At 46.4% G+C, this 14,851-nt stretch overlaps 1 protein-coding gene across 1 annotated transcript in view; it reads left to right on the top strand.

The window, feature by feature from the left end:
* LOC111973222 (isthmin-2-like) overlaps positions 1 to 14,600 on the top strand; it is a 27,696-nt gene extending 13,096 nt beyond the window's left edge. The window contains exons 4-5 of the mRNA XM_024000512.2: positions 7,811 to 8,020; positions 8,556 to 14,600. Coding sequence (XP_023856280.1) covers positions 7,811 to 8,020; positions 8,556 to 9,073 — 728 coding nt within the window. The 3' untranslated portion in view covers positions 9,074 to 14,600. The remainder of the gene's footprint in view (positions 1 to 7,810; positions 8,021 to 8,555) is intronic.
* Positions 14,601 to 14,851: the final 251 nt, after the last annotated feature.

Below are 14,851 nucleotides of genomic sequence, written 5' to 3'. Positions count from 1 at the left end.
TGTCGCGGCATGTTATGACTGAGGACTGACAGGGCGCTGTCGGGCTTGTACTGACTGAGGACTGTGCAGGGCGGGGGCTGTTACTGACTGAGGACGTGTGCAGGTGGCGGAGGCTTGTCACTGACTGAGGACTGTGCAGGCGGGCAGGGCTTTACTGACTGAGGACTGTGTGCAGGTGTCGGGGGGGCTGTACTGATCCTGAGAGCACGGCAGGGTAGGCGGGGGCTGTTACTGACTGAAGGACTGTGCAGGAGGTCGGGGCTTTACTGACTGAGGACTCGTGGCAGCAGGTGGCGGCTGTACTGACTGAGGACTGTGGCAGGGTGCGGGGCTGTACTGCTGAGGACTGTGGCAGCGGGGCGCTGTACTGACTAGACTGGCAGTGGCGGGCGGAGGGCTTGTATTACTGCTGAGGACTGTGGCAGGGTGGCGGGGCTGTACTGACTGAGGACTGCAGAGGTGGCGGGGCGTACTGACTGAGGACTGTGCAGAGTGCGGGCAGGCTTACTGACTGAGACTGTGCAGCGAGGGCGGGGCTTTACTGACTGAGGACTGTGCAGGGTCGGGGCTGTCTAGACTGCAGCATGGTGGGGGGACTAGTACTGACTGATGACTGTGGCAGGGCGCGGGCTGTACTGACTGAGGACTGTGGCAGTGTGCGGGGGCTGCTACTAGGACTTTGCAGGTGCGGGGCTGTACGACGAGACTGCATCATCGATGAGCTACACTGACTGCACGCTACTGGATGGCGTGCGCGGGCCTTACTGACTGAATTGGACGTGGGGGGCTTGACTAGGATGTGGACGGGGCTTACTGAACTTGTGGCAGGTGCAGGGCTGTACTGACTTAGGAGCTGGCAGAGTGCGGGCTGTACTGACTGAGACTGTGGAGTGCGGGCTTACTGACTGAGGACTGTGGCAGATTTGTGGCAGCTCTACTAACTGAGCTAGCTGAGGTGGAGTGTACATGGCCTAGCGGAGAGTGCTGCGAGACACGTCAGGCCATTTTGCGAGCTCAGCCTTTGAAGTTGACAGCTGGTTCCCACTTGCACTCGCTGTGAGGTGCTGTCTTTTGAAGATGGGCTGATGCGCTCGCTAATGCAGCATTGACCTGTTCCCCCAGGATGGACAAAAACAGCCCACTGATTGTGTAATCAATTAGAGGGCACGAATTGGAACAGGGAGACAGGCGCATTCCGCTGGCTTTCATCCCTCTGGCCCCCAGACCCGACTCGGCCGCTCCGCTGGCCCTAGGGGCAAGCTTTTGAGCCTGTTAAGGATTCGCGGGCTTTCAGGACGTGAGATAACACTTTCGCCTCATATTGTTTTTTTGTTTCTTTAGTTCTCAGTCCGTTTTACTCCCTGTGCAGATCGGAAAAGAGATAGTGCCTTCTGGCTGCAATCAGGCAGGCACTTTATTTATCCGCTGTGACAAGCAGACCAGGCAGCTTTATTCTTCCCTTATGACCACAGCAAGAGCCAGTCAGCTTTTACATCCTGGCTAGACACAGCAAGCAGCAGCTTTATTCAGCCTGTAGACTCACTTGGAGAGCCAGGCAGCTTTATTCTTCCTTAGACCACAGCAGAGCCAGCAGCTTTATTTAGCCCGTAGACCACAGAGAGCCAGGTAGTTTATTTCATCCTTAGAACCTGCAGACAGCAGCTTTATAGCAGCCCTGTAGACCACTGCAGAGCATGGCAGCTTTAATTCAGCCCTGTAGCCCACAGAGAGCCAGAGTTCCACCTTGACAGCGCAGGCAAGCTTTATTCATCCTGTAGACCAACAGCAGAGCCAGGCCACTTTATTCATCCCTGTGAGACCAGGCAGCATCAGCCGAGCCCAGCAACGAGCTTTATTCACCCTGATAGACCACAGCAGAGCCAGGCACTTTATTCTGCCTTAGCCCAGGGGCAGGGTATCTTCCCTGACAAGCAGACGCAGGCGAGCTTTATTCAGCCCTTGTAGACACAGCAGAGCCATGCATGCTTTATCGCCTGCTAGACCACACTGCAGAGCCAGGCAGCTTTATCTCTCCTGTAGACATCAGAAACAGAGCCAGGCCAGTCTTTAATTCAGCCGTAGAACCAGCAGGCTTATTCGCGTACTGCAGCCGAGCTTTATCAGCCCGTAGACCAAAGCCAAGCAGGACTTTAATCAGCCTGATATGACCAAACAGGCAGTAATCTGTACCACACAGGCCAGGCAGCTTTATTCACCTCTGTAACCACAGCAGACAGCAGCTTTATTCACCTGTAGACCACGCAAGCCAGGCAGCTATTATTCATCCCTGTAGACCACAGCAGAGCCAGGCAGCTTAATTCATCCTGTAGCCCATGCAGAGCCAGCAGCTTTATTCACCTGTAGACCACAGAGGCCAGTGCAGCTTATTCACCCTGTAGACCACACAGAGCCAGGCAGCTATTCATCGCCCTGTAGACCCACCGAGAGCCAGGCAGCTTTATTCATCCTGTAGACCACAGAGAACCAGCAAGCTTTATTCCGCTGTAACGCACTAGCAGAGCCAGGCAGTTTATTCAGCCCTTGTATAGACCACAGCAGAGCCAGCTAGCTTTATTCATCTTAGCCACTAGTAGACGACTATCAGCCAGCCAAGAACAGGCAGCTTTATTCAGCCCTGTAGACCACATGCAGGAGCCAGGCAGTTATTCGCCTGTAACACAGCAGAAGCAGGCAGTCTTTTATTCAGCCTCTTGTAGACCAAGCAGATCCAGGCAGTTTATTCAAGCTCCTGTAGACACAGCAAGACCAGCAGCTTTATCTCTACCTGTAGAACCATGCAGATCCAAGGCAGTTTTTCGTAGTCCTGTAGCCACCAGCAGACAGCAGGCGCTTTATTTCAGCCCTGCTACACAGCAGAGCCAGGCAGCTTTATCTCAATCCTTAGCAAAGAACCGGCACTTATTACCTGTACCCACTCAGAGCCAGCAGCTTTATTCGCCCTGTAGACACAACAGAGCACAGCAGCTTTATTCATCTGTTACGACACACAGAGAGCCAGGCAGCATATATTCTTCCGTAGACCACAGAACCAGGCAGCTTTTATTCATCCCTGTAACCACAGCAAACCAGGCAGCTTATTTTCTTGAAAGCAGCAGAGCGTTTAACTCACTAGACAGACGGAGCAGCAGCTTTATTCCATCTGTAACCACCAGCAACCAGGCAGCTTAAGTTCAGCCTGTACCCCACGCAAGAAACCAGAGCTTTTATCAGCCTGTAGGACCACACAAACCAGGCAGCTTTTATTCATCCCTGAAATACACAGCTATACCGTTAACACAGACAGGCCAGCACTTAATTGATCCCTGTAACAACCAAGCGAAGCAGGCCAGCCTTTATTTCACCCTGTAGACCACAGCAGCAGCGGGCAGCTTTATTCACGCGTAGCCACAGCAGAGCCAGGCAGCTTATTCATCCTGTAGACCACTAGCAGAGCAGGCAGCTTATCTAGTCCTGTAAGCACACAGCAGAACAGGCAGCTTGTAATTCAGCTGTAGACCACAAGCAAGCCAGGACTTTATTCATTCCTGAACCACAGCAGCAGGCAGCATTATTCATCCCTGTTACGACACAGCCAGCAGTTATTCATTGGTAACCAGAACAGGCAAGCTTTATTAGCAAGCAGCCAGTTTAGCCGTAGCAGAAGCCTACACCTAGCAGCAGAACCAGGCAGCTCATTATACCATGTAGACACAGCGAGCCAGCGAGCTTTTATTTTCATTACAACCAGAACAGGCACTTATCCGTATGACCACAGCAGAAGCCAAGGCAGCTATTCATCAGTCCTGTAGACCACAGCAGAGCCGCAGCTTTATTCCGCCCTGGTAGACCACAAGCAAAACCAGACAGCTTTATTCATCCTGTAGACCACACAGCAGAGCCAGGCAGCTTTATTACATCCCTGTAGACCACAGCAGAGCCAGGCAGCTTTATTCATCCTGTGAACCACCAGAACCAGGCACTTATTCAGCCCTACGACCACAGCAGAGCCAGGCAGCTTATTCAGCCCTGTAGACACAGCAGAACCAGCAGCTTTATTCAGCCCTGTTAACCACAGCGCAGAACCAGCAGCTTATTCATCCCTGTAGACCACTGCAGAGCCATGGCAGCTTTATTCACCCATCGTAGACCACAGCAGAACCGAGCCAGCTTTATTCACCCTGATAGACACACAGGCAGAGCCAGGCACTTTCTATCATCCTGTAGACCACAGCAGAGCCGGCAGCTTTATTCAGCCCTGTAGACCACAGCAAGCCAGGCAGCTTATTCATTCCCTGTCAGACCACAGCAAACAGGGCAAGCTTTATTCAAGCCCTTTAGACCACAGCAGACCAGCGTCTATTCATCCTGTAACCACAGCAGACCAGGCAGCTTATGTCAGCCGTAGACCACAGACAGAGCCAGGCAGCTTTATCAGCCCTGTAGACCCACGCAAGAACAGGCGCACTATTATTCAGCCCTGCTAGACCACAGCAGAGCCAAGCAGCTTTATTCATCCCTGTAGACCACAGCAGACCAGGCAAGCTTTATTCAATCCCTCTAAGACCACAGCAGAACCAGGGCACTCTATTCAAGAAGAAGAAGGCTGCAGCTTTATAGATTGTAATGTAAATAAAGCATGTGTGCACTACCAGTATGCTATACAATTCATTCAACATGAACGTCTAAATGAGGTCCAGTGATTAGCGAACCGGGCACCAATGTTTATGAAAGTGATCACGATCTGAAGTTTTAGTGAACATAACATATGTCAGTCAGACTAGCGAACCGCTCTGGGACTTCCCTTCTTAATTTAATCGCCCTGAGAAGAGTCATATTCCTGTTTATGGCCGATAATATGTGCAGCTGCGTGTGCCCAGGACAAGCGCGCCGCCGAACAAAGCGCAATTCTCCACCCACTCCTCTCGTCGGTGAATCGCAAGGCGACCATGTTTCAGTTCACTTAAACACCAGGGACTCAAACATTTTAGAAGGCAGATAGGCTGGAAGGTCTAGACAGGAGAAGCATTATCAACCGTACATAGAAAAGCCTTGTTATTGGATTTGGATTATGTGCTTCATCGGAAACAATTTTAAAATCAGAATTTCCTGTTAAATTCCACTTTAACCTTTAGTAAATTGGATGTTAAAGCGATTAATACAAAGGAGTTTTAGGAGTTATTAACTTCATCCTCTGTCATGCTCAGTCTACTTTCTGCTCATACTCAGGTGCAGGTAAAATGCATCTACCAAATCTAGCTTTTTTCTTCAAGCAGCACTGTTTACTACAGTGGAAAAATTACCCAATTGTCATACTTGATAAAAGTAAAATACCTTAAACAGAAAAATGACTCAAGTAAACGTCACCCATATAATACTACTTAAAAGTCTTAAAGTATTTATTCTTAAAATATACTTAATATCAAAGTAAATGGAATTTCAAAATATACTTAAGTTATCAAAAGTTAAGAAGCCTACTAGAACATTTCAATCCTTATGTAGTCAACTAGACTGCACCATTTTCTCTTTATCCTTACCATTTACGGATCAGCCAGCGCACACTGACATATCACAATTACCAGTATTGTGTTTTAGTGAGTCCTCCACATCAGAGGCAGAAGGCGATCAGCAGGTTTCTCTTGATAGTCCGTGAATAGACCATTTTCATGTCCTGTTAAGCTATTCCATATGTAAGAGTACTTTGCTGTCATGGAAAAATGATGAGTAAAAAGTACATTATTTTCTCTCAGATGTAGTGAAGTAAAAGTAATCAAAAATAAATAGTAAAGTACAGATATCCCCCAAAAACGACCCTAAGTAGTACCAAATAACCCTTTCAAGTTGTTTCCTTTTCCTTATAGGACCTCGTTAAGCACAGTGGGGAACCAGCCAATCGCTTCTAATTGGAGTTCTACTACAGTTCGAGTTAGCCTAGCTAAAGGAATCCCACGGATGATAGAACACTCGTTACTGACTTAGCGAGTAATCAGTGATGTGGCGAGAAGTGTTGTGTGTGTGTGTGTGTTACCTCCATAAAATGTAAAACAGCTAAATAGAGAAACACCATACACTCTAAATGCATTATCACTCGAATTATCATGAGAATTTGTTTTGTCCCCCCAACAGAAAGAGGAGACGAGGAGGTGGCAGCGCCTGTCCCCGTCTTGTCACCTGTGTCATGAGAGAGAAAAGGAATCTCTCTCCCCTGTAGACCACAGCAGAGCCAGGCAGCTTTATTCATCCCTGTAGACCACAGCAGAACCAGGCAGCTTTATTCAAGAGAGAGAAGGGCTGCAGCTTCATAGATTGTAATGTAAATAAGCATGTGTGCATACAGTATGTATACATTCATCAACATTGAACGTCTAAATGAGGTGCATGTGATCTAGGAACAGGGCAACAATGTTTATGAAGTGATCAGATCTGAAGGCTTTTAGTGAACATAAAGTATGTCAGTCAGACTAGCGTAACGCTGGGGCTTCCCTTCTGTAATTTAAATGCTCCTGAGAAGAGTCTATTCCTGTGTTCTGGCCGTATGGTGAGCTGGCTGTGCCACAAGGGACACGGCTGCGCCGCCGAACAAAGCTGCAATTTCTGCACCCACCTCATCTCGTCGGTAATCGAAGGCGGACATGTTTTCAGTATCATTAAACACCAGACTCAAACATTTTAGAAGGCAGATAGGCTGAAGGTTAGACCAGAGGAGCATTCAACTGTACATAGAAAAGCCTTGTTATGGATTTGGATTTTGCTGTCATGGAAACAATTATAAAATAGAATTTCCTGTAAATTCACTTTACACTTTTAGTAATGTGGATGTTAAGGGATTAGATAAAGGAGTTTTAGGAGGTTATTTACTTATCCTTGTAATGTCTACAGTCTAGCTTCTGGCTCATACGTCAGTGCAGTAAATGCATCTAAACCAAATCTAGCTTTGTTTCTCAGCAGCACTGTTTTACTACAGTGGTGGAAAAAGTACCCAATTGTCATACTTGAGTAAAAGTAAAGATACCTTAACAGAAAATGACTCAAGTAAAAGTCACCCAGTAAAATACTACTTAAAAGTCTTAAAGTATTTGATTTTAAATATACTTAAGTATCAAAGTAAATGGAATTTCAAAAATATACTTAAGTATCAAAAGTAAAAGTATAGAACATTTCAAACTCCTTATATTAGTCAAACTAGACTGCACAATTTTCTTGTTTTTTACATTTACGGATAGCCAGGGGCACACTGACATAATTCACAAATTAAGTATTTGTGTTTAGTGAGTCCTCCAGATCAGAGGCAGAAGGGATGAGCAGGGATGTTCTCTTGATAAGTCCGTGAATTAGACCATTTTGCTGTCCTGTTAAGCATTCATAATGTAACGAGTACTTTTGGCTGTCAGGGAAAATGTATGGAGTAAAAAGTACATTATTTTCTTTCAGAATGTAGTGAAGTAAAAGTAATCAAAAATATAAATAGTAAAGTACAGATTCCCCCCAAAAACGACCTAAGTAGTACCACTAATTAACCCTTTCAAGTTGTTTTCCTTTTCCTTGATAGCTCGTTAAGCACAGGTGGGGAACCAGCCAAATGCTTCTAATTGGAGTTCTACACAGTTAGGATGTAGCCTAGCTAGGAAATCCCACGGCTGGGAGAGAAATTCAACTCTTACTGATTAGCGAGTAATCATGTGATGGGGGAGAAGTGTGTGTGTGTGTGTGTGTGTTACCTCCATAAAATGTAAAACAGCTTAAATAGGAGAAACACTATACATCTAAATGCATTATCATTTAATATCATGAGATTTGTTTTGTCCCCCCACAGAGAAGGAGGAGACGGAGGAGTGGAGCGCCTGGTCCCCGTGCTCTGTCACCTGTGGTCATGGAGAGAGGAAAAGGACACGGTCCTGTGGTTACTCCTGCACCCTGACAGAGGCCTCCAAATGTGACATGGAGCCTTGTCCCGACCATGTCAACACTGTGGCTGAGCCTTTCCCCTTCCAGATGGAGAACGGCACTGAACCTTTTGGCACAGGTACGTTGAATACCCTTTTTCGATTTACACCTGGGAAAAAATATATATAACAGAACATAACAGAGCAGGGCAGAACAGAACAGGGCAGGGCAGGGCAGAACAGGGCAGGGCAGGGCAGGGCAGAACAGAGCAGAACATAATAGAACAGAGCAGAAAAAAAGCAGGTCAGAACAGAGCAGGTCAGAACAGAGCAGGGCAGAGCAGAGCAGAGCAGAGCAGAACAGAGCAGGGCAGAACAGAGCAGGGCAGAACAGAGCAGGGCAGAACAGAGCAGAAAAGAGCAGGGCACAACAGAGCAGAACAGAACAGAGCAGAACAGAGCAGAGCAGAACAGAGCAGGGCAGAACAGGCAGAACAGAGCAGGGCAGAACAGAGCAGGGCAGAACAGAACAGAGCAGAACAGAGTAGGACAGGGCAGAACAGAACAGGGCTAACAGAACAGAGTAGGACAGAACAGGCCAGACAGAACAGAGCAGAAATAACTATGTAATTAGATGGTAATTGACACAGTGGTCTCCCTCTGCTCTCCCTTTAGACGTGGACACCTGTGAGAAGTGGCTGAACTGTAAGAGCAACTTCCTCCAGAGATACCTCAACCAGGTCCTGTCAGAACTACCCAGCTGCCCCTGCACTTACCCCTCGGCCACTGCCTACACCGTGGTCAGCGTCTTCGACGAGGGACACGACCGGACGTTCCGTTGGCGTGACGCCAGTGGCCCTAAAGAACGCCTGGACATCTACAAACCCTCGGCGAGGACTTGCATCCGCTCGGCCCTCTCCGGCGACGTCGCCACGCTCGCCGCCCAGCACTGTTGCTACGACAACCGTGGCCGTCTGATCACGCGGGGGAAGGGTGCGGGAACGCCCAACCTGATCAGCACGGAGTTCTCACCGGAGCTCCACTTCAAGGTGGACGTGCTGCCCTGGATCCTGTGTAAAGGGGACTGGAGCCACTTCCACGCGCTGCGACCGCCCAACAACGGCCTGGTCTGCCCGGAGAACCCCCATCAGGACGTGTTCATGAACGAGCTGGAGGAGGCCCGGGAGTACTGAGAACGCATGCAAAACTACATTACCCAGAATGTGCCAGAACAGTGGGGTACAATCCTGACTTGAGAAAATAAAGTTTTGCATTAAAGTCCATAGGGAGTTTGGGGATTGTGAAGTTTAAGGTGCAAGTTAATCTCAAGTTAGGATTTTGCACATTAAACATCATGCGACCAGGCCCAACAGAACAGAATTGAACTTCATTGAACTGAACAAAAAAAAGAGATGCAGTCCTGCCGATGTGTTTCGCATCAAGCATGATTCCCAGCTCTCTCTGTGTCTCGGTGTCTGTCTACACTCCTGTGTGCATGTAAGCATAACGTTGTCATCTAGCCTGTTGGTGTTGTAGGAGCTCTGTCTGTGTGACTGACCATCAGTGTTGGGGGTAACGCATTACAAAAGTAACATGTTATATAATCAGATTACTTTTATGAGTAATGGAGTAAAGTAACACGGTACTTTTTTCAAATTGGGTAATACATGACATGACCAAAAGTATGTGTGATGTTGGGCGATTAGGCCTGGCTCGCAGTTGGCATTCCAATTCATCCCAAAGGTGTTCAATGGGGTTAACGTCAGGGCTCTGTGCAGGCCAGTCAAGTTCTTCCAAACCTATCTCAACAAACCATTTCTGTATGAACCTCGTTTTGTGCATGGGGGCATTGTAATGCTGAAACAGGAAAGGGCCTTCCCCAGAATTGGGCCTTAGACAGAATCGTCTAGAATGTCATTGTATGCTGTAGCGTTAAGATTTCAAATCAAATCAAATTTATTTATAAAGCCCTTCTTACATTAGCTGATATCTCAAAGTGCTGTACAGAAACCAGCCTAAAACCCCAAACAGCAAGCAATGCAGGTGTAGAACAAGAGGACTGGCCACCCCTCATATCCTGGTTCGTCTCTAGGTTTCTTCCTAGGTTTTGGCCTCTCTAGGGAGTTTTTCCTAGCCACCGTGCTTCTACACCTGCATTGCTTGCTGTTTGGGGTTTTAGGCTGGGTTTCTTTACAGCACTTTTGATATATCAGCTGATGTAAGAAGGGCTATATAAATACATTTGATATGATTTAGAAGCACGGTGGCTAGGAAAAACTCCCTAGAAAGGCCAGAACCTAGGAAGAAACCTAGAGACGAAACAGGCTATGAGGGGTGGCCAGTCCTCTTCTGGCTGTGCCGGGTGGAGATTATAACAGAACATGGCCAAGATGTTCAAATGTTCATAGATGACCAGCAGGGTCAAATAATAATAATCACAGTGGTTGTAGAGGGTGCAACAGGTCAGCACCTCAGGAGTAAATGTCAGTTAGCTTTTCATAGCCGATCATTCAGAGTATCTCTACCGCTCCTGCTGTCTCTAGAGAGTTGAAAACAGCAGGTCTGGGACAGGTAGCACGTYCGGTGAACAGGTCAGGGTTCCATAGCCGCAGGCAGAACTGTTGAAACTGGAGCAGCAGCACGGCCAGGTGGACTGGGGACAGCAAGGAGTCATCATGCCAGGTAGTCCTGAGGCATGGTCCTAGGGCTCAGGTCCTCTGAGAGAGAGAAAGAAAGAATTAGAGAAAGCATACTTAAATTTCACACAGGACACCGGATAAGACAGGAGAAATACTCCAGATATAACAGACTGACCCTAGCCCCCCGACACATAACTACTGTAGCATAAATACTGGAGGCTGAGACAGGAGGGGTCGGGAGACAATGTGGCCACGTCCGACGATACCCCTGGACAGGGCCAAACAGTAAGGATATAACCCCACCCACTTTGCCAAAGCACAGCCCCCACACCACTAGAGGGATATCTTCAACCACCAACTTACCATCCTGAGACAAGGCCGAGTATAGCCCACCAAGATCTCCCCCACGGCACAACCCAAGGGGGGGGCGCCAACCCAGACAGGAAGATCACATCAGTGACTCAACCCACTCAAGTGACGCACCCCTTCTAGGAACAGCATGGAAGAGCACCAGTAAGCCAGTGACTCAGTCCCTGTAATAGCGTTAGAGGCAGAGAATCCCAGTGGAGAGAGGGGAACCGGCCAGGCAGAGACAGCAAGGGCGGTTCGTTGCTCCAGTGCCTTTCCATTCACCTTCACACTCCTGGGCCAGACTACACTCAATCATAGGACCTACTGAAGAGATGAGTCTTCAATAAAGACTTAAAGGTTGAGACCGAGTCTGCGTCTCTCACATGGATAGGCAGACCATTCCATAAAAATGGAGCTCTATAGGAGAAAGCCCTGCCTCCAGCTGTTTGCTTAGAAATTCTAGGGACAGTTAGGAGGCCTGCGTCTTGTGACCGTAGCGTACGTGTAGATATGTACGGCAGGACCAAATCGGAAAGATAGGTAGGAGCAAGCCCATGTAATGCTTTGCAGGTTAGCAGCAAAACATTGAAATCAGCCCTTGCCTTAACAGAGTAGAGAGGCTAGCACTGGAGTAATATGATCAAATGTTTTGGTTCTAGTCAAGATTCTAGCAGCTGTGTTTAGCACTAACTGAAGTTTATTTAGTGCTTTATCCGGGTAGCCGGAAAGTAGAGCATTGTAGTAGTCTAACCTAGAAGTGACAAAAGAATGGATTAATTTTTCTGCATCATTTTTGGACAGAAAGTTTCTGATTTTTGCAATGTTACGTAGATGGAAAAAAGCTGTCCTTGAAACAGTCTTGATATGTTCATCAAAAGAGAGATCAGGGTCCAGAGTAACACCGAGGTCCCTTCACTGGAACTAAGGGGCCTAGCCTGAACCATGAAAAACAGCCACAGACCATTATTCCTCCTCCACCAAACTTTACAGTTGGCACTATGCATTGGGGCAGTCTGTCAGACTGCCAGATGGTGAACCGTGATTCAATACTCCAGAGAATGTGTTTCCAATGCTCCAGAGATCAATGGCAGCGAGCTTTACACCACTCCAGCCCACGCTTGGCCTTGTGCATGGTGATTTTAGGCTTGTGTGCGGTTGTTCGGCCATGGAAACGCATTTAATGTAGCTCCCGACAAACAGTTATTGTGCTGACGTTGCTTCCAGAGGCAGTTTGGAACTCGGTAGTGAATGTTGCAACCGAGGACAGACAATTTATACGTGCTGTGCGCTTCAGCACTTGGTGGTCCCGTCTGCGAGCTTTCACTTTGCGGCTGAGCCGTTGTTGCTCCTAGACGTTTCCACTTCACAATAACAGCACTTACAGTTGACCGGGGCAGCTCTAGCAGGACACCGGGGCAGCTCTAGCAGGACACCGGGGCAGCTCTAGCAGGGACGAAATTTGATGAACTGACTTGTTGGAAAGATGGCATCCTTTGATGGTCCCACGTTGAAAGTCACTGAGCTCTTCAGTAACGCCATTCTACTGCCAATATTTGTCTATGGAGATTTTATACACCTGTCAGTAACGGGTGGTGCTGCAATAACCAAATCCACTCATTTGAAGGGGTGTCCACATACTGTTGTATATATATATAGTGTATTATTACATTTACTTTGTCAAACAACGCGTGTGTTACTTTCAGAATCATATCTCTACCGGCCGCGTGTTTCCATGATCCGATCTCCACTTGTTTCCTCATTTAGTTGTCGAGCAGCGGAGAAAGCCTGTTTGTAGAAATGTCATGACAGCTGCTGTCCATAGAAACGCCCTTAGAGTGGCTTTTTCCCCATCTACTGGCAGATGTGTCCTCTATACTTAGTTATGGGTCCGTGTAGCCTACTCGCGCTCTATAACCATAACTGGTGGCTCGAGAGAAAGATTTTCAATGAAAAGATAGGACCTCTGTAGAGATGTTTGGCTGACAGTATAGATGGCTAATTAAGTAGCCCATATGATAACACAACACCTTTAGACTAGCTCAGGAAAGCAGCTCCAACCTGAGTTAGTAAGTAGCCTATCTTTGGTAGAGCGTGAGCGGCTCACCTTTCTCCCTCCGAAAGTCAAAAAAATTGTGAGTTTGAGATTTTTTTAATGAAGGTAACGCAAAGTAATATAACTACTAATATAACGCGTTACTTTCCACACAAAGTAATATTGTAACAGAACGTGTTAATTTTGTTAACTAGTAACTTTTTCAAGTAACAAATCCCAACACTGCTGAACAGAGCAACATAACTAAGCAATAACGTACTTCCTTATATGATTTTGCTATGTGAGATGTTTGATACTGTGGTAAGTCTTATTTTGAAGAAGGGAATGGCGAGACGGAACATGTCTTGGCCAATTGAAAAGTCTTAACGATGCTGCTAAGAGAAGATACTTCAGATGTGATAGGGACTGGCGAGGAATCTACATGTGGTTGCACTAACCGGCATGAATTTGAGCGATTCTTCTTTCAAATATATATTTATGGCTGAGGAGAGAATTGGGTCTAAAGATCTTGACAAACAAGAACAACAACCTCCAGAATGTCATGGTAATTCATGATAATTCATGGTAATTCATGATAACATGCAAAACAGATGTTCTCAGAACCTACAAGGTGGAGTGATCTGGTCTGGACTGAGCTTATGGTCCAGAGTCTCAATGACAGCTTGATAACCTTCAATCATGGATGTTTCTACAGTTCTCAGGGGAACTCAAGTTGTTAGAGAATATAGTACATTTTTACATGTACCTCAACAGTGGAGAAGTATCGGGACCCAGTGGTTCAGAATGCTCATTCACATAATGGTACCTGTTAGGGAAATGGAAACTGCAGAGGAAAATGGATAGTGGATTAATACACTTAAAATTATGAAATTATCCTCTTAGTGTGTTATTTGGCAAGAAATGTATTCTTTCAATTAATGTAATTACATTTAAATAGCTGTTTGCGTTGCTGTGTTGTATTGGCAAAGGCTTCATTATAGAGGGGACTCTTGTCTAAATGTTTACGCTCCAAACCTCTATCAGGAAATCTAGTTTTGAAATGACACGTTTAAGGAAGGCATTTTATTTAATGTATAAAAACCACAAACGATGGTGCGTCAGCATATTTACCCATGTCGCCGTTTGTTTATATGTTATAATTGTGAAGGGATGACTTGGCAGAAATGCTGCATTGTTCATTTGTAAAGTGTATTATCATGTGAGTTTCTGTTTTAAAAGCATGGTTTATCTTTTGTGATTTCCTAAACTAGTGTTACTACCGCATTGTACAGTATTTATTGTCCGTTTTTTAAAAGTCTGCTCCAACTTTGACTCTTCTAAAACCTACATGGTGCACTATTACGGTCTAGGGTTGCAAAAAAAAATCTGACAACTTTCCCAGGTTTCTCTGAAATCCTGAGAATTTCTGGAATCAGCAGGGAATATGCTGCGAAAGGAATCATCCGACCTGGAATTCTTCAACCGGGATTCCTGAAAAAAAGACATGTTGGTTAAGTTTCAGGAATGTTGCAACTCTACTACGGATGGAGACACTGGTGCCACGGTGACGTCACATGACAGGACCACTCCAACATTGACTATATTAAGTGTCTGTATATCCTTTGATATTTTTATTGTATTGCAGTGGAAATATGTCGTGACAAATACAACGAGGAATATAAAGACATTTGCATTGATTGTCTGGCTCGTTTGAAGGTGTCCTTTCATTCAGTCCAGTTTACACACATTCAGATGTCAAATCAAAGTGTATTTGTCACATGAACAGAATACAGCGGGTGTAAAGGTACTGTGAAATTCTGACTTGTAGCTCTTCTCAACAGTTCAGCACAAAATGTAAAGTAGCAAAACAATGTACAATGTTCTGTTTCTCTGTGTGGTTGACTTCCCACAACTCCCACTAGGCCTCTACTCATCCACTACATTTCAAA

Source organism: Salvelinus sp. IW2-2015, linkage group LG14 (assembly GCF_002910315.2).
Source record: "Salvelinus sp. IW2-2015 linkage group LG14, ASM291031v2, whole genome shotgun sequence".
Taxonomy (NCBI): domain Eukaryota; kingdom Metazoa; phylum Chordata; class Actinopteri; order Salmoniformes; family Salmonidae; genus Salvelinus; species Salvelinus sp. IW2-2015.
Note: the sequence above shows the minus strand (reverse complement) of the source record. Positions and strands in the feature narration are given on the sequence as shown.